Source organism: Eschscholzia californica, unplaced genomic scaffold, assembly GCF_041429995.1.
Source record: "Eschscholzia californica isolate CP2 unplaced genomic scaffold, dmEscCali1.0.p SCAF_5, whole genome shotgun sequence".
NCBI lineage: Eukaryota > Viridiplantae > Streptophyta > Magnoliopsida > Ranunculales > Papaveraceae > Eschscholzia > Eschscholzia californica.
The window spans coordinates 47,391,232-47,418,831 of record NW_028238472.1 but is presented as its reverse complement, the minus strand read 5'-3'; the positions used below and the strand labels follow the sequence as shown (position 1 = coordinate 47,418,831).

Here is a 27,600-nt window from a genome sequence, read left to right as displayed (position 1 = left end):
AAAAAAAAGTATAATTTGTGGTGACCATGACCTTTCACTATGTGGTATTTTTTTTGCTTCACAAATGTGTCCTTTGTAGCATCCAAAAGGGAATGAAAACTACAAGGGATAAGCCCCAAGTATAATTATTTTATGGGAGATTTTATAGGGCCCCTCATTTTTGCTAAAAGGCCCCCCCTAAATGATAATTTACCAAGTAAAATGGTTCATGGGGAGGCCTTATAAAACTTCCCTTATTTTATAGGAGAGATCTCTTGGAAACAAATGGTATATGGCATTTAAACGAGATTAATTTACAACTCAAAGTTGACAGTTTAGACTGAAAACATTGTTAAATATGTTGGGACACATCACACATGTGTGACTGTTTAGGCCATTTTATTCTTACACGTATTATATGATGAAGGGTGCTTCTAAAGGCACCGGGTCAATAAGTTGTTAGCGGACGGCCATTTCGTTCACTCGGGTCGATGATCATTGACCCGAGTTCTCTACAAGCACCGTATTTTAACGTGGGTGGCGTTCATCTTTTTGCTTCTTCCATCTTCTCCCAAAACAAAAGGAAGTTATATTCCATTTCAAAATAAAAATCCAAAAATATAAAAAATTGGCGATCCGAAGGACCAGACGGATCACTTGATCCGTCCCGTCCTCTCTTAGGTCACGAATCCAGTGATCCGAGGCCCTATAGAAGGGCCACCGGATCACATGATCCGCACGGTCCTCTCTTAAGTACAAAGAAGTCCATAGTCGTCTCCATATGAGCCTACACAACCAGTGACTCGGCTACCTCTGCTTCCGCTTATATGCTTAGATAAGAGAAAGATCTACAATTTAATGAGCTCAACCTCAAATATAACAGTTTGAAATGTGGTAAGAATATTTCTAAATACTGCTATATCACGTGGAAATATACTACCATTATTAGCTGGAACTCTAACATCACAGTTTGAGCTCGAGCATATTACAAAAATCATATCATAACACACAAAAGGCATACAAGGAAAAGAAAATGAAAATGGAACCCACAACATTGATTTCCTTGAAGGCATCAAATGAATTATCTTCCTTAATGAAGTTCAAATACATGGAGCAGAAACTCAGCCCAACCAACCGATATAACTCGTTGGGGTTGTGACATTGCTTTGAGATGTATGAACATATAGGTCAGCCTAGCCAGAGCACCAACCGAACTTGGCAACCCGATTTCTTGAATTGCCGGCATCTTTGTTTGGGTGCAAAAAAATTATCAGAGTTGAATGGACACCGTTATATCATGGCAGAAGCATTGGGGGTTTCCATTTCCGAAAATTCACCAAATTTCTGTTCACAACAGATCCATTATGTAGCCAAAATGTTTCTGCAGATTGATGAAACTGTCTTACTTTTCTTTGAAGTTCCCACGTTATCCCCATATTTGCTGAACAAGGTTCTGTTTCTGGAGCATAAACGTATAAGCATCTGATCTGTCTTCCACGAGTTATCATGGCCTCTATCTCTTCATCTGAGGATCAAATCATCAACATGATATTCTTTTAGTGACTGGTAAAAGCATAAATATAAATAGAATTTTTCTTTTTTCCTGAAGCTGAGTTGAGAAGTTAAAGGAGTGAGGACTTGCCAGAAATTGATTCTAGGTACTCCAGGAGTTGAGGACCTATGAGAGTAGATGGCCACTTGATTGATATCTGACTGTAGTCAATAACATTCTGGAAAGGTAGTTCGACCTCATCTGATAAGATTACAGGAACACATTCCTGTTGACACAGTGAGGTAATTTAGTATGCTCGTAGCTTTGAACTTTGAAGGTAACTGTGTGTGTCAGTGTATTGGTGTATGTGTGTGTTTGAGAGAGAGAGAGAGAGAGAGAGAGAGGCTAACCACAAAATAAGATTCATAAAACCGAAGGGTCCATGATGATTCACCGCGTGGGGCTAAGCAGAACTTTGCATTTCGTAAGTGTTCAAAGTATTCTTTCCTTCCCAGTTTGTCAGGGCCACTGAACTTCAACTCTGGAGATTCCAACTGTTCATACATTCAGCAAAAATAGTTTAAAAGGAGGAAACTACATTGACCAAAGATATAAATCAAATTACAGTCTCTTGGTTTTCAACCATGTATTGTAATGACTTGTTGATGAAGATTGAGGCTTAGGTAAAAAGAGAAAGGAAAATTTAATCAACAGTTAAGAAGCATCAAAGCAAATGAAAATTGTGAAATTTCAGAGATGACAAACAAATATACCTTAAGTGGGAATTGCTTTGCAAGTTCTACCAGCTTAACACGACCAACCTTTCCTTGAACACGCCCTAAGAAGTTCGCTAAATATTTCCTCTTCGATAAAGGCAGAGGTTGGACTAAGCTACCTCCATATTTTGTCATGCTATCGTCAATATTTCCAGGGATAATGATATCTTTCCATGTGTTAAAAGCACTTATATCTCTCTTATCTGTCCGATCCCCCTACGCCATAATACATATGGTATAAGGAATTTAAGAAACCTTCTTACGCGGAATAATTCAATAGTATGTAATGAACCAAGTGAACTGAGACAAGTGAATCATTTGTTTTCTTCTGATGAGCAAATAAAGAAATATGACCAGACCAAAGAAAACTGAGATAATGGCAGCCGTTTTGTTGAAAGATTTTGTATTGGAACTGTCTCCATCACCTTAGATTATTACAAGCATTTAAAAATGGTATGTACAAGAATATATATAAAGTACCTCAGGAGTAAGAATGATAGATCGATTTAAGTATTTGGGCCAAGAACGAAACAAATGAGCTCCAGCACCACTGCAATGGTAGAAAGGAACAGTAGATGCATCAACACATTAAAAACCTGAACTGCGGCTGCTAGCACATTATATTTTTTGAGATGCCCGTTATGATCTTATACATGTCATACATATTATGTTATGGGGTGGTTGCGAATAGAATTCAGGAGAAAGGTTTCGGAGGAATAAGTATAGATTGCCCTTTAAGTTACCTCACGATTTTGGTTGCCAGAAATTCTGGAATTGTGGTTTGCAAAGGGAACTAAAATGCAAGTATGTGAAGTCCTGCCACCGAAGAGTTGGTAGGATTTACTGGAGGTTTTTCATTTTAGTACACAAGTTGCATGTTATAAGAAAATTCATAGAACTCCAGATTCTGGAGCAGTAAATAACATGATGAATTCCAGTTAGAAAATCCACATTACGACAGGATCCTCACTAGTTGAAAACACGTCAAGAATGGGAAGAATCCTAGCATTTTCTTCCTAATAAATATTCAAATTCCTTGAGACTCACGAATCCAATGATTGAACACACCATGTATCACCGATACCAAAAAGCAGTAAAGAAAAAGAGCTACCTGGGGAAAACGAATATGTGGTCACGTCCACCTGATAATCGAAAATATTGCATTTGACTTAGAACCTGATATCAATGAAAATAACAGTTAAAAGTTGTGTAATTTTTTCATGTAACTCAGAATTGAGAGAACACTTTACACTCGGAAAAGAACACTACTACTCGTATTTCACAAATGAAGATTCCCCTTACAATATGATCAACTAATATTATCGAGTAATTTAGAATACTAGTCAGATGGTGAATTGTCACTGCTTCACAATATTACAAAATAATGTTACAACAGTATTTAATTAAAAAGATCTTAACGTCAAATGACACAGATACATCACTTGAATGTGATAAATGATAATTACATGTACCCATAAACTACCCCATGATGAGAGCCATGAGAACTGTGACACAACGCCATGAAAATGATTTCTAAGGTAACCCCTATTACTATCTGATTGAACTACCTAGAGAATTACGTCAGTTCTTTCAATGACGAATATAAGAGCTAGCTCGAATAAAACCCATACTATGAGGGGAAGCCTCAGAACTTTATCTACGAGTTATCACAAATAAAAGTTGGGTAATGAAATCTACATAAGGATTAAAGAAATAAAAGACATAATACCTTCACATATGTTGCATTTATCTCCTTATCACTCAAACCACCCATCATCCTTACACATTTAACATAAGTTGGAACGAAGAACAGATCTGCTTCCTCCTTCCTTAAGGTGCGAAACCTTGACTCAAGAAGCATTCTATGAATTTTAACCTAATAGCAACATACAAAAATACTTGAACGGTTTAGAAAATTACTCAGAAACTTCAGTGAATGGTAGAACTGTAGAACTTGAGCCACGTACAAAATTTTCATTTCCAATCCTTCTTTCAAAAATTAGTATTAGAAGATAAGAACTAAACCCCTAGAAATCCATTTTTACTTCAGGGAATAGCTAAAGAGAGTTATTACAAACAAAAATTTGAAAACTTGTACAAATTCAGAACAAGAAACATCAGATTCATATGGAAATTAAGCACATAGATATCTAATTTATACATAAATGAAGGAAAAAGAATCATATACCTGAGTTCCCCACTGTCCTTTAACGCAAGAATCAGGAGAGATCTTACCATCTCGTCCATACATCAACTCCTTCAATCCATCAATTTCATTCTCATTATAAACATAAATCTTGAGATCGAGAGAATTTCCGTATGCACGGCTAGGCCAAGAAATGGTTCCACCATTGTTGATAAAGAAGTGATCTTGAGATCGCTTAACTCCGTTGGAAAAGTAATTACAGGAACTTAAGGATTGATCGAAGGTTCTGGTGAGGAAGAATGTGGTGGCAATCAAAATTAGGGCAAAAATTTGATGAGTTCTGGTACAGAGAAGAGGGGTATTATTAGATGCAGAAGTTCTGATCTTGTGTAAGCTTGCCATCGAACGTTATTTCGGTTACAATCATATATAGAGAGAGAGAGAGACTATCGGGTGGGGGTTGTTAGGATAAAGGTATCTTTTTCACAATCTATCGGGTGGGGGTTGTTCGGATAAAGGTAATTATTTCCCTGACTTTGCAGGCCTTAAACTGAACCCAGATTTTAATATCCCTACGAAGGCCAGAACTACACCGTCAAGGGCTGCAATTATCAGTCAAAAAATTAGGAGATTCAGCGGAGCCAGGATTTGAAACTACACAGGGCTAGCCTAAATTTTGTATAACTAAAATTCTTCTTACGGTAAATATATAGTCGCCGAAACTACACAGGATTTGGAATGAACGAAACTAAACGAGATTCAGACCCAAACATCATGAACAGATTAATCTAACAAAATTATTAGTTTCTTTTTTTTTTGAAAAGAGGCTAACTAAATAGAAGGAAATTGTAAGAGCAACCTAATAATTGAGAAACAATCTCTAAAATTCTCCAAAAACAGGAGGGAAAAACTGTATCGAAACTATCAAGTCCATGAAGAAATTTGTACATTTGAAGAGAACAACTTAGACCAGCTAAAAATTGCCCTAAATAATGGAAGGAATGAGATCTTTAAATTTGAAACGATTTACCTTTTGAATAAGGGATTTAACATCAATAATTCAATAGCAAGTAACTAAAATTATTCACAACTTTACTAATTATCCAAAACAAATTATTTCTAACCTAGAAATAGATTTTCAAAGAGCTCATGTAAGTTGAAACCCTAAAAATTAAGATGATGAAGAGTTGAAGTCTTTGAAGAGTGAAGATCTCTTTACCTCTGGATTAGCTTATATAATAACCCTAGGTTCGATTTCCTCTCTCCAATAGTCGGATTCAGATTCCTCTCGGCAACTCTATGAAGTTCACGGCACTTTCTCTCTCTAGTTCTTCACTTCCATGTTTCAACAGATTGGAAAAAAAAAAAAAAAAAATTTAAGACCCCCGGCTGTTTTACCAAAATACCCAGCCCTTATGAGAAATTAACAAAAGTACCCTGGCTGCAGCCAGGGTGGTCTCTTCCTGCCTCCGCCCTTGCCCTCACGTGTGGCGTGGTTTGCCTAACACTTGTTTTTTATTTTTATTTTTGTTTCGGATGACGTGGAGCACAATGTTGGTATTATTTCATCCTCCGTGAACCTTACGATCTCATTACATGCATCTTGTTCCATAGCCTTCTAACAACCAGTCTTGGTGCAGTCTTCATGGTCTCATACGAGGCGAAACTTTGGAGCTTAATTGGTCGTGATTCAGATACTGGGGGTCAGGTGACACAATTTAATTTAATTTTCGATTGGAAATTTAGTTTTTGGTTGTTCTGTAATCTAATAAGTTTTATCTTATCGTTCCTACTTCATTATTATTTTGTAAGCCATTTTTGTATTTGGCAGATAATGCGTTTCTTTACAAATCCCCGAAAGCCAATGATCCTTGTGTTAGCTAGGCCGGACCCTAAAAAGAACATCACAACTTTGGTCAAAGCATTCAGAGAATGCCGTGAGTTAAGGGAGCTTGCTAATCTTGTAAGTTGGGTAAACAAGGAAATTATGCTATTCAGTCAGAGCTTTTATATGTTTCACAAAATTATTCTCACATCTTCTATTGTTGCAGACATTAATAATGGGTAATCTAGAGGATATTGATGAAATGTCAAGTACTAATGCATCTCTTCTTATCACGATACTGAAACTAATTGACTTCTCTTATTTATACGATCTTATATTTCTAAACTTTCGATGCTTAAATGTGAAGGTTTTTAGCTTCCTATGCTAATAGTTCACCACTCCATCCCCCTCCCTCTTGGTACAGGTTCTTGATAATGGTCCTCCTTGTTAATTCCCATGACCAGAAGGCAATTTCTGATGCTCTCTTGAAGCTTGTTGCTGACAAACAACTTTGGGCTAGATGCCGTCAGAACGGATTGAAGAATATTCATTTATTTTCATTGCCAGAGCATTGCAAGACTTACCTATCTCGTTTAGCCTGTTGTAAACCAAGGAAACCTCAATGGGAAACAACTAATGAATCATTCAGTAACTCAGACTCAGATTCACCTACTGATTCTTTAAGAGATATACATGGTACTTCATTAAACTTGAGCCTTTAATCGGATGGAGATAGAATTGTGGAGGGTGAGTCGACTGATACAGCTTTAGATTCTGAATAAAATTCAAGTGGTATCAAAAGTAATGCTGCTTTTGCATGGTCGGACGGTAATAAAAACGCCCATAAGATTGACTCGAGGAAGTACATTATTGTAATTGCTGTGGACTATGAAAATGTCAAAGATAATCTTGAAACGATTAAAAATGCTTTTAAGTCGACGAGCAAGGAGAGAATGTCAGGCTCAATAGGCTTTATTTTGTCAACAGCTTTGACCATAGCAGAAGTACAGTCTCTCTTGGCATCTGGAGGACTAAAACCAACTGATTTTGATGCTTTTATCTGCAACAGTGGAGGTGATCTATATTATCCATCATTGGTAAGTGAACTATCAGCTCCAAGACTGTTTTTCTCAATTACATTTCTCATGTTTGTGACTCCTAATTCTATTTCTTTCGCAGATTCCACCTATTAAGGAGCTTCGGAAACATATGAGAATCGGTGCTCTCCGTAGTCATGTTTTGTATTGTCATAATGGTACCAAGCTCCATGTAATTCCTGTGCTGGCATCTCGAGCCCAAGCGCTCCGGTATATAATGTTTTATTGCCAGACCTTTTTTGCATTTCCTTCTAATTCATCGATCGTCATGCTATTATTGTTAACATCATCATCGATTTGTTCGGCCAAGCACTCAGGTATACATGTTTTATTACCAGATAAATATTAGGCTCGTGCCTGCCTGAGCTAGGGCCTAGTTCTGAGCCGAATTACTTCTAACTCAAATTTCACTATGCTTAGATATTCTGCACATGTCTGACCTAAACTGTTTAGTGCTCTTTCTAATCATACTATCACTTTGTTCTCATTGACCTATAAAATCGGAAGCTACTTATGTTTCTCTAATTGGTTGAATTCTCTAGTCCAGACAGTTTTTGTCACTTACAAGTTTGATTTTGTCCTTCTGCCTTAACATTCGTGAAGAAATCCACCAATATTTATCGGCCGTTTAACCCTATACCAATAAAAAGACTAAGTTCGCCAATGTCATTATCGACTGTTCACAACTCCCACTCTTCTCCATGCCATCGGTATAATGCACCATGAACATGTCAGAATTTTTTTTTTAATCATATGGCTATTCAAATTCTATTAGTTCGACTTGTTTTAATATGTGCCTGATATTCTGAACATTAATATTTCAGTCTATATCTCGCTTCTGAATGGACGCGTATAAGTTTCTAGGATATAAATCTCTTTCAGGTACACCTATACATCCGTTGGGGTACAGAGTTATCGAACATGGTAGTTTTAGCCGGAGAATGTGGAGACACAGATTATGAAGGATTATTAGGTGGAAGTCATAAGACCGTTATATTGAAGGGAGTTTGCTCAACCGCCCAAACCGTTCTTCACTCCAACAGACCTTACCCACTCGAAGATTTTGTGCCATTTGACAGTCCCAACATTATCCATTCTGATGAAGGATGCAGCAGCAATGACATCCGAGTAGCACTCGAGAAACTTGGCGTTCTTAAACCCTATAAAGAGTACAAATTCTAGTTTTTCTACCTCCAGTTCGGTATGACCTTTCGTTCACCTTATGCAATTATCTCGTATAAAGTTTGTGCTCAAATATCGTTTCTGGACTCGGAGATTTCAAGTAAGGGTCTATTCGTGACTTCGTTTTAAAAAGCCATTGTTGGTCATTTGACTATCAAAATTTTAAACTACCGGTTCTCCTTATCAAGCATAAACGAAAGCGATTTTTATAAACCTTTTGTGAAGCTAAAGGGATTTGTCGAAAATGAATGGAGTTCAATATAGAAGTGCATTATCGCCTTGTGTTCTTCTGTAAATTTGTAATAACTGGCAGAGGTGTTTTTCTGCTAGGAGACTTGTGTACAAAAACTGGGTTGTTTGTAATTTGGATTGCAGTTAATTGAAATGTGGATTTAGAATGACCTAGTAGTAACTTCTTAATGAAACTAAGCAGAGTTTTGTTGGTTTGGAATTGCTTGGTATAGCTAAGACCTTTAAAATTAGCCTTTAGGCTGGATTGGCCCATATTTAAGAAGAGAAAACGGTCGTGGAGCATGGACATTGACAAAAAATGATATTCGATTTCTATTTACTACTGGTATAACTAGCCTTGTCTATTTCTTTTCCTTTTTTTGTTGTTTTATACATGTTTTTTTCACAATGATCCCCTCACATCAATTATTTCCGAAAGATACCTGAAAAATTACTCTCCGACATCAGTGTGTTAAGTTTGTGGTCATCCAACTCAAAACCAATTGGCAATGAGTGAAGAGGACCTATACTTTTATATTCTTGGTTGCTAGTTACCTATTCTCGCATGTGGGACTATTCTCACACGCCCCCTCACGTGTGACTTTATATTCTTGGTTGCTAGTTACCCATTTTTCCATGTGGGACTATTCTCACACGGCCCCTCACGTGTGAGTTTCTTTGAGCCTAACACGTGTATTTTTTTCTTTACGGGTGACGTGGAACACGTGTGACTTTTAAGCCTATAGTTTGTGGTCATCCAACTCAAAACCAATTGGCAATGAGTGGAGAGGACCTATACTTTATATTCTTGGTTGCTAGTTACCCATTTTCCCATGTGGGACTATTCTCACACGCCCCTCACGTGTGACGTTCTTTGAGCCTAACACGTGTGTTTTTTTCTTTACGGGTGACGTGGAGCACGTGTGACTTTTAAGCGTATCACGTGTGGACCTAGCTCTGATACCATGTTAAGTTTGTGGCCATCCAACTCAAAACCAATTGACAATGAGTGGATAGGACCTATACTTTTATATTCTTGGTTGCTAGTTACCTATTCTCGCATGTGGAACTATTCTCACACAGTGAAGTCGTGAAGAGCTAGGTACAAGTTCAATATTCTAAAGATAATAGCAAAAGTACTTTTCGACATAATCAAGATACCCAGAAAACTACTTTCCGACATCGTTAATATAACAAAATATAGTTAAGGCCAAAGATCTTTCTTGTGTTGTTTACTTGTCTGTTGAAAAATTATGACCCCCTTATCGAATAGAATGTTACAATAGTTTTAAATACAAATAACATACTCAAAGATTTTTGTTTGGCTTTCAACTTACCTTCAATTTGGTTGTCAACTTGAGAACCTTGAAATTGAAGGAAAACTAGCTCATTAGAAACGAAAAGAAATATAAAAGAAAAGCACATTTCCGAAAATAATTGGATAACTTATCTGTAACCATTATTATTTGTTTAGGTTAGAATGACAGTTTGGATTAAAAAACAAAAAAGAAAATGAAAAGATATAATAATTATTCGTTCCTTTTGTATTTGAGAGAAAAGATAGTTAAGCAAATTTCCAACTTGTCATAGGAATATGATGATGTTATAAACTTTATATTATGGGTTAGAACAAACTAAATTTTTATGTGACAAAATAATATTAAAAAAATATAAAGGCAGAGTTTGGTTGGTTACCTATCTCCTTGCTTTAAATCTTACCGACATATAACCAAAAAAATTGTTCTTATATAGAAACCCTCAATTTCATTCACATCATATCTAGGGTTGTTTGTTTGAATAAAAGAAACTCTAGGGTTGGTTCCTTCATTCAATGCCTAACTAAATTTGATTTCAAAATTTGTATTATTTAAGTATATATTTTTTTCTATCTCAAAAAAAAAAAAAAAAAATTTGTCGATAACTGTTTGGTCTGGTGGTTATGTATCTACTCCGAAAATTCGAAGACCACAAACTCGATTTATGATGGAACCTGAATTCTTCTTTTATCGACTTGTGTAAAATGATATAGGTAAAGTAAAGGTAAGAACGAGTTTTCATGCCCTTAGGACAACCTTAAAGGCCTCTATATGATCTTTAGGGCTCAAGATGTCTTTATTAATGATGGTAGTTATCAGCTTGTTCAATTCATATACTCATCCATACCATAATGAACGTAATAACTCTTGAAGTCCATATAAAATACATTTCTTTTTTACTTATTTAAAGTCCTAAACCACAAACATGTAATTTAGGGATTACAAGATCACTATATTATTCTTTTTGGCACGGCCTAAACCCGCAACAACCAATTTACATAGTTACGAAATGTTACAAATCAAGATAAACGCCGAATTTACCAACTAAATTATCGTTCGAAATTACATTTATTTGATTTCTCTGTGTTTTATTCAATAGTGATACTAGTTTTATACAGGACAACGAATATATGATTTCAGAAAGAAACTTCTAATGTTAACTACCATGTGGTAAATGTAAATAAGATATAAGAACAAGGTTTTGCTTAACCATTTGAGGAGAAGAATATTCCCACCTAGTAGGTATCTTCATTTCTTTACATAGATTAGTTTGTCTTAATTTAATGATTTGCACGCCAAGTTCTCCTTCTCTCTCTAAACTTAAAATCCAAGAATGAAACGTGAAATGAAGTAATAAAGAAAACTTGCAATCATATCTTTCTTTTATTTGTTCAAATGATCGTATCTACTAATAGAGATGAACAAGTTATAGGCACGTTGTTCACCTATAATTTATCAACTTTCTACAACAACCCATTGCCTCTCAAGTCTTTTGCCTCACTACCCATTATTACTCAAATTAGTCTTTAAAATTATTGTCCCTATAATTTCTAGCTATTTTGTGGTTTTTTTCTCTATGTTGTGGTATCCAATGAGAAAAAACACTACAGTGACTATTTTTAAAAATCTTAATTTTTTTTTTTTTATGAAAATAGGCTCAGCTTAACTTTATTCAATTTTAAATCAAAGAAATGTTGGATTTATTTGTCAGGAAATTGGACCGGAGGCCCAATTTCTTGTATTTTTTTTTGTTAAAAAGACAACTCATCTTTTTAACTAGCTAGGCCCCAAGTAAGTTATAAAAACAGGCTTGAAGAACATTTTTAAAAGCACCAACTTTTTAAGAGTAAAAAATACCCCTCATTCAATTAGAAATCTATTATATAAAACATAAGGGAAAACGATGACTGGGACAAACATCCTTATTTAATTATGCATATTGTCTAGAAGCCCTTCTCAAAATTTAAAATATGGTCCCTCGTAGAATTAAAGTTACCTATTTAAAAAACAATAATCCTTTCCTTCTTAGAAATAAAATAACTAATTTAAGAAAAAAAGAAACAAAATAAATTTCAAGGGTTAAAGAAATTAAAATCTCTCTCTCTCAATAAAATAATAACTAATTTAAGAGAAAAGAAACAAAAAAATAATACCAAAAAACAATAACTAAAAAAAATCTCTCTCTCAGTAAAATATAAAATAAATTTTGTAACATTTGATTGATCTAAGTGTCTGTGCCCTAGGGCACGGGATATACCCTAGTACTTAGTAATAATCTAACTAATAAATCAGGAACTTGTGTTTTTCTCATGAACGAACCGAGTTGGATTGTCGACGCCGATTAGAATTTCTGGGGTTTGAATCGATTTTGGCTATAAGATAGGTTGATGTTTTTAGGTTTTGGTGATTTAATCTATTTGCTTGTTGTTTGAAGATGCTTTTAAGGGGTTTGATTTAGTTTTTGGTTCTAAATTCTAGAGAGAGAAAAATTTATATACTTTCAATGGAAGGAGAATTTGATAGTGTTTCAAGGTATACTCCAAGTTCTTCATTGCTTTATTTTCATTGAGTTATGAATGATAGATGACAATTTGTTAGTTTTGATGTTTATGTTCAAACTTATTTGTTGGATTTATATGGAAGTTGTGAAAGTATAGTTGATGCAAACAATGTGTTTGATAAAAAGAGATGTTGTTGCTTGGAATGCAACGTTAGTTGGTTATACAAGACTTAGGTTGGTTGAAATAGCTATAAAGTTGTTAGATGAAATGCATGTGAGAAATATTTTTTCTTTGACAATCATGATTGGTATTTATGTTCAAATTGAGAATTTCATGAAAGTTTTAAAAGTTTTTCGAAGAAATGTAAAATGATGGTGCTAGAGCTTATAAAATGACTATTATGAATTTGTAGGGGTTTTAGCTAGCTTTTCGTTACAACATTCTATTAGACAATATATAATAATTTGTAACAAATTTCATGTTAAATCAATTCAAAAACTAATTTGCGAACCATTTGCATGGCATTGCAAGGTGTTTGCAAGCCTCTGCAAGGTGTTTGCAAGGCTCTGCAAGGTATTTGCAAGCTTTGCAAGGCTCTGCAAGGTGTTTGCAAGGCTCTGCAAGGTATTTGCAAGCTTTGCAAGGCTCTGCAAGGTGTTCGCAAAGTTGTGCAAGATATTTGCAAAAGTCATGCAAGGTGTTTGCAAGGCTCTGCAAGGTGTTTGCAAGGTTCTGCATGGTGTTTGCAAGGCTTTGCAAGGCTGTGCAAAGTGTTTGCAAGGCTGTGCAAGGTGTTTGCAACGTATTTTCTTAGACTAGGGTTAGGTTGGTCTTTTTAGTAAAATTGAAAATTACATAATTGCCATCAGGGAGGTGAAGCCTAAAAAACTTTGATGAATCCTTTTTAACCAAAGTCATAATTTCTTAGGGAGTTTTGGCCAAATTCCCGTTTATTTGTCTCCAACTGACTTACAATACTCTCAGAAATCGTAAAATTTCATTTTGTACTAACTATCGTAATTCTTATATGCTTTTGTACACCAACACTAGTGCACAAGGTCTTGCATTATAAACTACTAGGGTGCACATTTTTGTAGGTTGGAAGGACTCAAATAGTTGACTTTTAAATAATTATATCCACATATCTACCAGTTGAACTACTTTTCTGAGTTACACTACATTTCCTTTCCTTTTTTCATTTTTACCTTTTCTAGTATCTTCACTTACTTAAGTTCAACAAAGAAAAAATAGTATCTCCACTTACAATTCACATTTCCCTCTAACAAATCATTTTCAGTCAATCTATCTATGACTGAATGTTTGGCGAATTTTGAGAAAATGAATTTTTTTGATGAAAAATATTGGGGAACATGAAAAAGTACACAAACTACGTACTCTTGACATAAATCTTATTTGGCTTGGCGTGATCTTGTTTTCGATGATTCTGATTCATTGACCCCCAACTATGACAAGCCAAACAATACTTTTGTTGAAGATTTATCTAGTTTTTCTCGTTCTCTAGCATTACTCTTGTCTAATTACTAGTCTCATAAAGTTCGTTAATATGCTAGGTCATGGATTCAGACTGCAATAGAACATTTGTTTACATTCCCATAAGTAGAGTGTGGAGAAAGAATGTTAGATTAAATGAGATTTGTTTTTAACATGGATCTTGAGAGTCGTTATAATCACTACAAGGTTTAAACACATCATGCACATACATCAATATTCATGAATCATATAAGCACTGCAACAACATGGTAAAGAACATCTTGATCCCTTAAAAATCATATATAGGAACCACAAAAGAGTATCTTTATTTTACATTATACTAGTAAAAGAAAATGAATCTTGTAATCATCTCTTTCTTTCATTAAGCACTAGTCAACACTTGCTTGCCCAAGTGGTTGAAAGTGTCGACATAAATCCTAAATTTCTGAAAGTCTCAGGTTCGATTCCTAAAGAAGGTGTAATCTATGGTTTATTGAAATTGGATTATTAAAGGTGTAAATAATGTAATAAATTTATTACGTTTTAAGTCTATTTCATGTTGTTGGGTTTTAAGTCTCTTTCATTAATAGTTGAACTGAGACCACTTATCGTACTTATCATATCTTCATGATGTATCAATGTCTTGTAACGACTAACGTAGATCGTAGTCGATTTTTCATTAAAAATATAATTTAGAAACACTAATAACTTTGTTTTTCAATTGAAAACTACAAACAACCAGTCAACTCAATATCATGGTCTGAACTTGGATCATGATTTTCCAATCTAACTAATATCAAAACCTGCTAATATTTTAATACAAAAAAACGTTATTTTAATTAAAAAAACAGTGACGTGGCATAAGAAGAGAATAATTAAAACCTGTATTCATAAATGTAAGAAAGAAAGGGGTTAAGATGCCTTTAAATGTGGGCAGTTGGGTTGGTTGTCTTAGTTGGCCAAATTCTACTTATTAATAATAAGCTCCTCTGTGAGATCTACATAGAGAGAGAGAAAGAAACCACAGTGAGGGATCTAGAGAGAGAAAGTGAGATAGAGAGAGAAGAGAAGGGAAAGAAAGAAAGCTTTCAATTCCCCTTTCTATCTCTTCTTTTTCTTCCATTCAATCCCCTTTGTTGAAAAATGACTTCTACAACTAAAGATCAAGAGGGTATTTTATGGAAAAGAAAAGGAAGAAAAAATCAACAAAATCAAAATCAAAATCAAATGGAAGAAGAAGAAGAAGATATGAAATTTTCTAAATCATCATCAAAAGACGAGAAGAAGAATAAAACGGATGAAAAAAAACGTTACGAGTTAGTAACGTATCGGGAATTACCAGAATATATGAAAGATAATGAGTATATTTTAGGTCATTATAGAGCTGATTGGCCTATCAATGTTGCTTTTTTCAGTCTCTTCCGTTGGCACAATGAAACTCTCAATATTTGGACGTATGTCTCTGTACTTGTTCTCTTGAAATTTGTTGTTTCAATTTTGTTGAATTTAATGGGTATTTTTCTTTTTTTTGAGATGATTAATGGGTAATTTTTGGATTTTAATTTATGTTTTTTTTTCAGGCATTTGATTGGTTTTTTGATGTTCTTGTGGTTGACTATAACAAATTTGATGCAAATGCCTCAACTATCTGATCTTCTTGGCAAATTTACAAGGTCATTTTCCTTCATACTTCTCTCTCTATCTTGTGTTTCTCTCTCTAGAATTAGTTCTCAACAATCTTGCACAAAAAACTCCTCTCAACTTGTCACAATTTTCTCATGAATGGCACTGTGGTAACTTCTCTGTTTGACTTGGTCACAATTCTAGTTACTATTTGTTGAAAATGACAAAATTGACCTTGACAGTGAGTTCTTAGTGTTGGTTAAGCTTAGGGCTTTTTAGGTCATTAGTAGTTAATATGTCCAATTTCTTACTCAGAAAGGGAAGAAATTTGGGAGCTCATTTCCTAATGTTTCCACATTAGTGGGGAGGTGATGCCCTATTGCCCCATTAGAGAGAGAGAGAGAAAGAAAGATTATTAAATAAAAGGTAACAGAGACACAATAAAATATAGGTTTTAGTAGGAGTTTTTTATGGACAAAATAAATTTCTATTATATACAAAAAGATTTGTTCACTGCACAAGAAATTTTCTAATTTTTATTTTTACTATTTTACTTATAATACTTGACCAGACAGACACAAAGACTTGATGTTCTTACAATATTAATGAAAGAAGCAACAATTCCACGTTTAAGGTACCAACGTAAGAAAAGATGGATAGTTAACTGTATAATCGCTCATGATTGAGATTCAATTTCTGTATGATTTATCTATTCCTTTATCTCGTCTACCTTTAGGGAATGAGTGTGTGTGCAGTCATGCTGCAAGAGTGAAATATATATAAAACAATATTTTACTGAATGAACTTTCATAATTTTTTATTTTGTAACCATTATAGACCATACAAGAACGATCCAAGAACTTAGTTATTTTTAGTCTCTCTTCTATGAACATGTGTACAAATTTTGAATCACATATCTCCCAAAAATGAATAATTTTCAAATCTACATTATAAAATTAAAATTTTAAACCTTCCCTTGAACTACATTGTTAAAAATTGTGCACTAGGTTCCACCTTTTATTGGCCAAAGTAGGTGAACAATAACAAACTTGGTCTGATCTACTATAGGGATATTGGTCTAGAATAAAGAGTACATTTTTTGTCCTTTTTGTTTTGTCTATGCAAAAATACTAACCTTTGAAAACCTATCTCCAAAAATCATCCATGGATAAGGATACAAACCAAACTAAATTACTTAATGCTACATAAATTACCATTTGTTACCAATCAAAGTACAATTTCACGTGTCACGAAAGGACGAATTGGTGACCGTATGTCTTAGATGCAAAACGTTTCTAAAGTTAAGCCAAGGGGTAGCTCAGGACCCCACTATTCATCGTATTTGGTTTGGTATATCAAGAATCTGGACGATATTACTGAACCCACCCGTCTTCAAATAAACTAAAGGGCATTTTAGTAATTATGATATTCTTAAACCGAAAGATATATTAATAAGTATATCGTACAACTAATTTTAATATTCTGATAATGCACTTTGATACTTCAAATGCAAATACTATGAATATACCTCGAAAATACATCATCTCAAAATGAGAAGTGTGTTTCTTTGTGACTCTATGCGTTGGCAAAAAGTATATTCTTTAAATGAATAAGTAGAAAAATCATCCAAAAATCCCTTCGGAAAATTGCCTAATTGTCGATGTGACATCGGTGGTGTAGAAAATAAGCATGGCATGTAAGTAGCCAGATCATTCTAGGGTCTTTTTTGGGGCATGTAACGTTTTCTTTTTGTCGAAATCATGTAACATCCTTGATAGAAGTATCCTAAATTAGTGGGTTTGGGTATTGGACTCACATTGTCGATGGAAAGAAATACCAAGTAGACATGGTAAAATGCAAAACGCGTTACAGAATTTTACAGGCTTTATTTATAAATTAATTTGTTAGGTCACCCACACGCCACACCATGTGACATGAGGGACAACATGTGTGTCTTAAATGTCTTATTTTATATTCCCAAAATATTATGGGCCACACCCAATCACTAGTCTTTACTATTTCACATATTTTTGATGACCTTAACAGCAAATGTTGTGATCTTAACACCAAAATTTTTGTTAAGTTAAAAAATGAGAGTCGATAACTGGAAAACTGATGCGGTGAGATAAAAACTCTTAGACCAATATGAGCCGGCCATATCAAATCTTCGGACGGTAGCCGGCCTCCATTTGGTGGCCAAATAACATTTCTCTTTTGACAGTTGGAGTTTATATATGTTTTTTTTTCTACTAGGACCATAAGGACCATGAACTAGCATTGAACTATTGCCCTTTTGTTGTTGTTGGAAGATTGATTATAAGATTATGTCAAACTCATTTCCAACTGTCATTTCAAGTTGAGAAACCTAAATGCTATCTGACAGCTGAGGCTGTTATTACAAATTAAAGTTTTGCATCCCCACAAGATTCGTCATAGGTGGCTCAAAAAATTTGACCTTATTTCAACAAATATAATTCATTTTGGACTTTGGGAATAATTAACTTACAAAATTTGAGAATAACTTACAAAATTTCAACAATATAATTAGTAACTTCGGAAAAATAATATCTTGGTCCTAAATAAACGAGGATGGTCCTGAATAAATGAGGACCAATGTCACTACTATTATCTGTTTTAGTTCATAAATTTTTAATGATATTATAAATATTATATAACTCGTTTATAAATGATTGTGAATACAGGTCGTTTCCAATAATAACTCCAGGAACAAATGCCTCTCTTAACACTAGTTTCTTTCAAGTAAGTCTCATTTTTATTACTCGCTTCGTTTTTCCTCTTCTACATAATAAACATTCAAGGGTATTGTAGAATGCTTCTTCTACATTCAAATGTATCGTCTTCGAGTCTATAGCTACCCGTTCGGAGCCAAACGTTATAGTTTGAGGTCAAACTCCTTCAAATGTTTTTCTTTTTTAGTTATAAATTGTTGATGTAGAAATCGTTTCTTTTTTCAGAGAATGGAAGCGCCCATTGATGTAGGAATGACAACATCGACAGAAATGCCGGTAACACAATGGCCATTCTTTGTTTTCTTAGCCGGTTCAATGTTCTGCCTATTCACAAGTAGCACTTGCCATTTATTTTGTTGTCATTCTCATAGATTAAACCTCTTACTACTTCGATTCGACTATGTCGGTATAGCCGTTATGATCATCACTTCTTTTTTCCCTCCCATTTTCTATATCTTCCAATGCCAACCACATTGGCAATTCTTTTACCTAGCCGGAATTACAACCATGGGTGTTTTTACCATCATAAATTTACTAACTCCAGCATTATCCACAAACAAATTCCGAGTATATCGAGCTTTACTCTTCTTTACTATGGGGTTTTCCGGCATTGTACCAGCAATTCATGCCCTAATTTTGAATTGGAGTGAACCACAACGGTTTTTAACCGTTACTTATGAGACAGCAATGGCGTTATCATATGCTACGGGGACGTTATTTTACGTTAGTCGAATACCAGAGAGATGGAAACCAGGTTGGTTTGATTTAGCAGGACATAGTCATCAAATTTTTCATATTTTTGTGATTTTTGGTGCATTGTCTCATTATTATGCAGCTCTTGTTTTTATGGATTGGCGAAGAGAAGTCGAGTGTAATTGAATATTTATGTATCTCAACTTCTTTATTTTATCGGTTCATCAATTTAAAATATATTAATCATACTTGATATAAATATTATATATATATATATATATTATTTAAATTGAAATCTATCTAAATTAATTGTGTATTATTTATCTCTTTCTTTCATATTATTTAGTTTGAGGGTAATTGGTAAGAAATTAATGGAACTTTCATCCCTCTGTCTCTGTATATTACTTTATTGGTTACATGCGTGTAAGAGTTGTAATGGTTCAAGTCCTAGTTGTTATCGATATTGTCACTGTTTCAGACACTAAACCCACGTCTGACATGTAAGAAATTTCATTCTTAGTGAAAACATCAATAGCCCAGACTCCAATATCTTGCTCGAGTAATACGGATATACCACAACAGAAATAACATTTCGGGTCTCCGTCACCATTAGCAGACGATATTACTCAAAAGTAGATTCTAGCGCAAACCCGCAAATTGATCCCCTTTGTCTGGGCTTAGATTGGGCACTACCTGCCCAACCTGCTAAAACAAATGGGCCGGGTCCGAATAGCCCACTCCAATCTTATACAAGCAGAAGCCCAGTGTGAAAATCAATTGTGAATGCAAAGGTATTATACTCTTGAACAAACAAATGAACCAAGTTACTATAATGTTGAATTTGATTCATGATAAGAGCATAAAGTTGGTTTGTGGTGCCTTCCTATGAAAGTTATGTGTTCTTCGGCTACATTTTCATGTTGTAATGGCGAACAAGTTCAGCTAGTTCAGGCACAAAGCCTGTGGACGGACTAGTCATGGTGTATGCAAGCGGACATGGACACCACACCATGGTGACAGGAAAAGTAACCTAATTAAGAAGATATATCGATCGAGGCTCATCAAAGATTAACAAAGAATAAAACTTCTTATTTACTTGATAAGGCTCTTTTAGAGTTTCAAGTCTTCATTGATTTTAAATTTTTAACCTTTCATCCTTACCCGACAAGTGTCTTGTTCGGAACTTTTTGGCGGAAATTAACCAACTTTTGGGACTTGGACAACAACTGGTTCTTCGGACATACAATCCAGGGTAACCCATAACCAGACGTGGTACTCGTGTATTTTTTTTATTTTGTGCAGCCGTTCCACCCAGATGACGCCCCGCCGCCTGTAATAAAAAGAAGGTAAGCTCGCGACTTCGATTGCCTATAGCACAGATCAGTGGTGTTCTTCTGTCATAAAGCCTAAACCATAGCAACAAAGAAAACCCCATATGCCATAGTCAACAATTACAAGCTGTTGATCTCATCTAATAAAAACACTAAAAAATTTCTATCCATGGTCATCTCTATCTACTTCATATTCTTTAGAGATGAAGTCAACATATTTCCAAGATCAAAGATGAGGGCTTGCTGGGCAGCTATGAATTGACTAGAGAAAGAAAAATCCTAAAAGCTTACCCCCATCAAAACCTATTTAAGCCCTAAATCTTCTGTTTAACAATGAAACACCAAAAGAAACTAAAAGAAGAGAATTTAGAACTAGACAAGATTCAAGTAATGGCATCAATATGCAAAGGTTAGGCTCAACAATGTCTGAATAACAATATATCAAGTGTTTAGTATATTGTCATTACTAATGAGTTTTGATGAAACTTTATTTACAGGTAAGGATTCATGGCCAGAACTAGTTGGTGTCAATGGGGAGATTGCGGCGAGTATTATTAAGCGCCAGAACGGTAACGTGAATGCTATAATAGTGCAGGAAGGAACTTCTGTTCCTGAGAATTTTAGGTGCACCAGGGTCTGGGTCTGGGTCAATACGAGGGGAATGGTTACCCAAACACCTCGAATTGGGTAGCTTTGAAAGAAATTTGACCGAACTTCATGGCATACTACAACTTGTGAAGTAATAATAATAATAATATCAAATAGTACTCATAAATCATAATAAGTGTATAACAATCGTGTAAACACAAATTCAGTAATCTATAGTACTTTCGTTCCGAAATCATCTCTCATCTTCATCTGTATGACACTTTAAAGCACAAAGGATATGCATAGGAAGGTTTGACAGTGTAAGTGATGATGTTCGGACACTGACCACAAAATTTCATTTCTTTGAAGGTTCCTTAGCTTCCACAACTCTTCCCACCATTAATAGACCACCAATAAGAGTACCATAAGTAACGACATCACGGTTCAATCCCTTGTGAGAATAGTCCCACATGGGAGAATGGGTTTTTAGCAACCAAGAATATAAGGTCTAGGTCCTCTCCACTCATTGCCAATTGGTTTTGAGTTGGATGACCACAAACTTGACATGGTATCAGAGCTAGGCCCACACGTGATAGGCTTAAAAGCCACACGTGCTCCGCGTCGCCCAAAAAATTACATGTGTTAGGCTCAAAGAATGCCACACATGAGGGGGTGTTAGAGAGTCTACTCCACTCGGCTAAACCGAGTGGATTAGTTCATTGATTAGGAAAAGGTTTCCTACTATAATTAGGAATCCTAGTCCTAGTTTAATTAGGAATGTTGTAGTAATTAGTTTTTCTATTTCTATTTTCTATTTCTAAAACTTCTTCAATGTAAACCTATATAAAGAGATCAAACCATAATGTAATAATCATGTTATTGTGAATAAACAAAGGTTTTACCTAATCTCTCTCTCACGATCAACATATCATCTTCTTCTTCTCGACTTCATCGAAGCTCTCTCACTCCATCTCTCGGTCTCACCCGAAGCTGCTACACAGTCCTCTCGGATTCAACCGAGTTTACTCTTTCTCTCGCTCTCGGTTTCACCCGAGAGCCATTATCATAGCTCTCGGGTTCAGCCGAGAGTTACTTCTCCTCCTCTCGGTTCACACCGAGAGCATCTCCTTCCCACTTCTCGGCTTCAACCGAGATATTGCTACATCACCCTCGGCTTCATCCGAGTCGATCATCAAGAGGTTAGTACCTCTTCACATGGTATAAGAGCCTAAAGAATTCAAATTTTTTTTTGAAAGATGACTACCGCCGAATCTTCGGAAATCTCTCAAGCTAATCCTAGCACCAATAGTGGGCCGTTTGATGTTCACCACTCGGATTCTCCTACTACTATTCTCATCACACCGCTTCTAACCGGTGACAATTACTCCTCATGGTCACGAGGAATGACTAAGGCCTTAAGGGCTAAAGCTAAACTTGGTTTCGTTGATGGAAGCATTGAAAAACCCACCGATCCAAAAGAATTAGAATTATGGGGACGATGTAACGATCTCGTCTCTAGTTGGCTCATCAATTCCGTTGATCCACCTCTTCGTGATTCAATCTTATATGATGAATCGGCTTTTGATATATGGCACAATCTATATGATCGCTTTCACCAAAGCAATGCTCCCAAAATATTCCAATTGAAGAGAGCTATTTCTTGTCTCAAACAAGATAATTTTGATGTTTCCACATACTTTACTAAACTCAAGGCTCTTCAAGATGAACTCAACTCTTTGCTAATTACCGAGCCTTGTACATGTGGTCATGGTAGATCCTTGATTGATCGAACAAATCAAGATAGAGCTATGGAATTTCTCCAAGGTCTTAATGACCGATTCTCGTCAATTAGGAGTCAAATCCTATTGATTGAACCCTTCCCATCAATCCTACGTATTCATTCCCTTATTAAACAAGAAGAGGTTCAACAAAATCTCATTACTCCTATGCATATCGACTCCAACAATGCTGCCCTTGCCGTTGGTAACAATGAATATAATCAAAACCGTTACAACGGTTCGGAGAGGCAACGCACAAAAAGACCTAGACCTTTTTGTGACAATTGCAAGATTCATGGTCATGACGTCACTTCTTGTTATAAGATACATGGTTATCCACCCAATTATGGCCAACGCAATCGAAATCGCACTCGAGAAGACCCTAGGGCCAACTCGGTTTTAGATCAAAGTATGGGGGTGCCTACAGCAACTTCTTTAACCAATGAACAATACCAAAACGTCCTTGCTCTATTGGAACGATCTCAACAGCCCACATCTACCAATTCTAAGGGCGCCAACAAGGATCCTCTTGTCAACTTAACGGGTACGTATTCTTCCTCTTATCATCCTCCTTGGGTCATTGATTCGGGAGCCGCTAAACATATTTGTTCAAATCTTTCTCGATTTTCTTCTTATTCTCTTGCACCTCCGGATTTCTATGTTCGATTACCGGATGGTTCCCGAATCAAGGTTGATCATATTGGTACAATTTATTTCTCAAATAAATTTTATTTACAAGATGTGCTTCATATTCCATCTTTTCAATTTAATCTCTTATCTATTTCTCAAATATCTAAATCACTTCGTTGTACCGTCCTATTTGACCACAATTTGTGTGTTTTTCAGGACCGATCAACGAGGACGGAGATTGGGCATGGTAGTCTTCATGATGATCTTTACTTCCTTCGCACGGAGCGTCCCATCCTTTCGGTTTCAAGTTTAGATAGTTCTAGTCAAGAGTCTTTTCTTTTATGGCATTCCCGTTTGGGACACCCATCTTTTAGTCGTTTTCAATTTTTTAATTCTAAACTTCCATGTTTAAATTTTAAGTTTTTATCGAATAAAGTACCGTGCGATGTTTGTCCACTTTCTAAACAAACTAGGCTACCCTTTCCACTTAGTACTTCTTCTTCTACTCATATATTTGAGTTAGTTCATGCCGATATATGGGGTCCTTTTCCGGTTCCCTCCACCTCCGGGTGTCGTTATTTTTTGACCCTTGTTGACGATTTTTCTCGTTGCACTTGGATATTTCTCATGAGTTCCAAATCGGACTCAAATACGTTAATTATGAATTTTTCTAATTACGTTAACACGCAATTCAATTGCAATATTAAGACAATTCGTTCGGATAACGGTTCCGAATTTATGAACAATTCTTTACAACATTGGTTTCTTGAAAAAGGAATTTCCCACCAACGTAGTTGTACCTATACACCTCAACAAAACGGAGTTGTTGAGCGCAAACACCGTCACATTCTTGAAGTGGCACGTTCTTTACGCCTTCAAGCTCATCTCCCGCTTTACTTTTGGGGAGAGTGCGTCCTAACCGCCGTCTATCTCATTAACAAGTTACCTACACCTATCCTTGATGGAAAATCACCTCATGAAGTCCTCATGGGTTCTCCTCCAAATCTTACACACTTACGTGTATTCGGTTGTCTTTGTTACGCCCGAATCCCTTTGGTCAACACCAAGATGGACGCTCGTTCCTCCGCCGGCATCTTCCTTGGTTATCCTAATGGACAAAAGGGTTATCGAATTTATGATATCTCCACACGACGTATATATACTTCTCGTGATGTGACTTTTTTTGAAAATCGTTTTCCGATGTCAACCGAACCGACGGATAAACCGTCTAGCTCGCGCCCGACACCTTTCATCTCCATCGACGACGACGACACATTCGAGTTTCCGGCAACCGATAAACCTCGATCAATATCACCGCCGGACAGCAGCAGATTCAACGATGAACCTGCTGTTGCTGTTCCGGCGAGTCTGAATTCGGGACAGGGGGTGCCTTCAGACACCCCCGATGACCCGCCTACAGGCCCTGTTCACACAGGACCATCTTCCCCATCAGGAGTGCCTTCAGCAGACCGTGATGGGGATCCAGTCTCTGGAGTGCCTCCAGAACAGTATACTCCACCGACGAGCAATGAATCCTCATTGCCGTATCCTTCTTCCGACACCGCTGTTGCCGATTCCGGCCGACCAGTCCGGTCCCGCCGACCACCTAGTCACCTTGATGATTACGTGTGTTCCAATACAAGCAATATTAAATATCCTCTTGAAAACTACTTTTCGATCAATTCGTTTTCAAATTCTCATCAACAATTTCTCTCTTCGGTTTTATCAACTACCGAACCAACCTCTTTCACTCAAGCAATGAAGTCCCCTCATTGGAAAGAGGCAATGGCCAAGGAAATCTCAGCCTTGGAAGAAAATAAAACCTGGACAATCACTGTTTTACCACCCGGTAAAAAGCCCATCGGTTGTAAATGGGTGTATAAAATTAAGTTCAAATCCGATGGTTCTATAGAACGATATAAAGCCCGCTTAGTAGCCAAAGGATACACCCAAATCGAGGGGTTGGATTATCATGACACTTTTGCTCCGGTTGCTAAATTAGTAACCGTTCGTGTCCTTCTTTCAATTGCCGCCATTAAAGGTTGGAATCTCCATCAATTGGATGTCAATAACGCCTTTCTTCAAGGCGACCTCGATGAAGAGGTTTACATGAAATTACCCCCCGGTTTTTCATCTCAGGGGGAGTCTAAGGTATGTCGTCTCCATAAATCCCTTTATGGTCTCAAACAAGCATCCCGGCAATGGTTTTCCAAGTTTTCCTCCGTTCTCATCGAACGAGGCTTTTCTCAGTCTAAAAGTGACTATTCTCTTTTCACTTTTCGATCTCACTCCACTCAAATTTATGTCCTTGTCTATGTTGACGACATAATTATTACAGGAAATAATGATCATGCTATTTCCCAGTTAAAAATATTCTTAAATAAAGCTTTTTCACTAAAAGATATGGGCCGTCTACAGTACTTCCTTGGTATCGAAGTATCTCGCTCATCACAAGGCATTTTTCTATGTCAAAGAAAATATGCGCTTGATATTTTGAAAGATTCTGGACTCACCGCTGCACGTCCTTCTGAGTTTCCAATGGAACAAAAACTCCGCCTCAGTCCCACTGACGGTACACCTTTACCAGATCCGTCAGTTTACCGCCGTCTCATAGGCAGATTACTTTACTTAACGGTTACACGGCCGGATATCACCTTTGCCGTAAACAACCTCAGTCAATTCATGCAAACACCTAGCCAAGTACACTTAGACGCAGCTCATCGCGTTCTACGATACTTGAAGGGTACTCTTGATAAAGGAGTCTTCTTATCCGCAGACAGCTCTCTCCATATTACAGGATACTGTGATTCGGATTGGGCTGGCTGTCCTTCAACCCGTAGATCTACTACTGGGTATTTCACAATGTTGGGATCCAGCCCCCTCTCCTGGAAATCAAAGAAGCAACCCACAGTTGCAAAATCTTCGGCAGAAGCAGAATATCGAGCTTTAGCCATCCTCACATGCGAATTACAATGGCTCAAGTATTTACTACTTGATTTTGGAATCAATCACTCTGACCCGATGACAGTTTACTGTGACAATCGGGCCGCTCTCCACATTGCTGATAACCCCGTCTTCCACGAACGTACAAAACACATTGAGATAGATTGCCACATCGTTCGTGAAAAGATTAAAGACAACGTCATTGCCACACGCTTCACCAGTACAGAAAATCAGTTAGCGGATATCTTCACAAAGCCACTTGGGGCAGAACCGTTCAAGAACATTATTGGCAAGTTAGGCGTTACTTCCATTCCCGCTCTAACTTGAGGGGGAGTGTTAGAGAGTCTACTCCACTCGGCTAAACCGAGTGGATTAGTTCATTGATTAGGAAAAGGTTTCCTACTATAATTAGGAATCCTAGTCCTAGTTTAATTAGGAATGTTGTAGTAATTAGTTTTTCTATTTCTATTTTCTATTTCTAAAACTTCTTCAATGTAAACCTATATAAAGAGATCAAACCATAATGTAATAATCATGTTATTGTGAATAAACAAAGGTTTTACCTAATCTCTCTCTCACGATCAACATATCATCTTCTTCTTCTCGACTTCATCGAAGCTCTCTCACTCCATCTCTCGGTCTCACCCGAAGCTGCTACACAGTCCTCTCGGATTCAACCGAGTTTACTCTTTCTCTCGCTCTCGGTTTCACCCGAGAGCCATTATCATAGCTCTCGGGTTCAGCCGAGAGTTACTTCTCCTCCTCTCGGTTCACACCGAGAGCATCTCCTTCCCACTTCTCGGCTTCAACCGAGATATTGCTACATCACCCTCGGCTTCATCCGAGTCGATCATCAAGAGGTTAGTACCTCTTCACAGGGGGCGCCAATTGGTTTTGAGTTGGATGGCCACAAACTTAACATCCCTTCCTACACATTTCTTCATCTACCCTGGTAGCCTCATCAATCATTTTTTTCTTGCAGTAGCCATTAATCATGTGTTGTACATAACCACGTTGGGCGCATGCCCCTTATGAACCATCAAATAAAAAACTCTAACTGCCTCGGTCGTTTGGCCCTTTAAACAGTACCCATTGATTAATGAATTGTCAGTGAAAGTGTTAGGCTCCTTACCTATTTCGATCATTGCTTCTAAAAATTCATGTGCTTCTTCAGCCATTCCTTCTTTGCAAAGAGCATCAATAAGAATGTTGAAGGTTACCGCGCTTG

General features: G+C 36.5%; 3 protein-coding genes across 3 annotated transcripts; 2 read left to right on the top strand and 1 right to left on the bottom strand.

Moving 5' to 3' along the window:
- Positions 1-871: 871 nt before the first annotated feature.
- On the bottom strand, positions 872-5,831 carry LOC147539898 (Exostosin family protein). The gene is made up of 9 exons (XM_086639784.1): positions 5,613-5,831; positions 4,436-4,995; positions 3,977-4,123; positions 3,359-3,423; positions 2,728-2,797; positions 2,245-2,463; positions 1,882-2,025; positions 1,622-1,757; positions 872-1,504 (listed from the first exon to the last, which is right to left on the bottom strand). The coding sequence occupies exons 2-9, from the start codon at positions 4,793-4,795 to the stop codon at positions 1,275-1,277; spliced, it is 1,371 nt and encodes a 456-aa protein (XP_086495910.1). The 5' UTR covers positions 4,796-4,995; positions 5,613-5,831; the 3' UTR covers positions 872-1,274.
- A 383-nt stretch (positions 5,832-6,214) lies between these two features.
- Positions 6,215-8,898, top strand: LOC147539897 (putative sucrose-phosphate synthase). Its single transcript, XM_086639665.1, has 4 exons — positions 6,215-6,356; positions 6,445-7,315; positions 7,398-7,525; positions 8,198-8,898. The coding sequence occupies exons 2-4, from the start codon at positions 7,172-7,174 to the stop codon at positions 8,241-8,243; spliced, it is 318 nt and encodes a 105-aa protein (XP_086495791.1). The 5' UTR covers positions 6,215-6,356; positions 6,445-7,171; the 3' UTR covers positions 8,244-8,898.
- A 6,028-nt stretch (positions 8,899-14,926) lies between these two features.
- Positions 14,927-19,348, top strand: LOC147539896 (heptahelical transmembrane protein 1-like). The gene is made up of 4 exons (XM_086644157.1): positions 14,927-15,490; positions 15,617-15,709; positions 18,362-18,419; positions 18,635-19,348. Exons 1-4 carry the CDS (start codon positions 15,180-15,182, stop codon positions 19,286-19,288), a joined length of 1,116 nt encoding a protein of 371 aa, XP_086500283.1. The 5' UTR covers positions 14,927-15,179; the 3' UTR covers positions 19,289-19,348.
- The last annotated feature ends 8,252 nt before the right edge of the window (positions 19,349-27,600 follow it).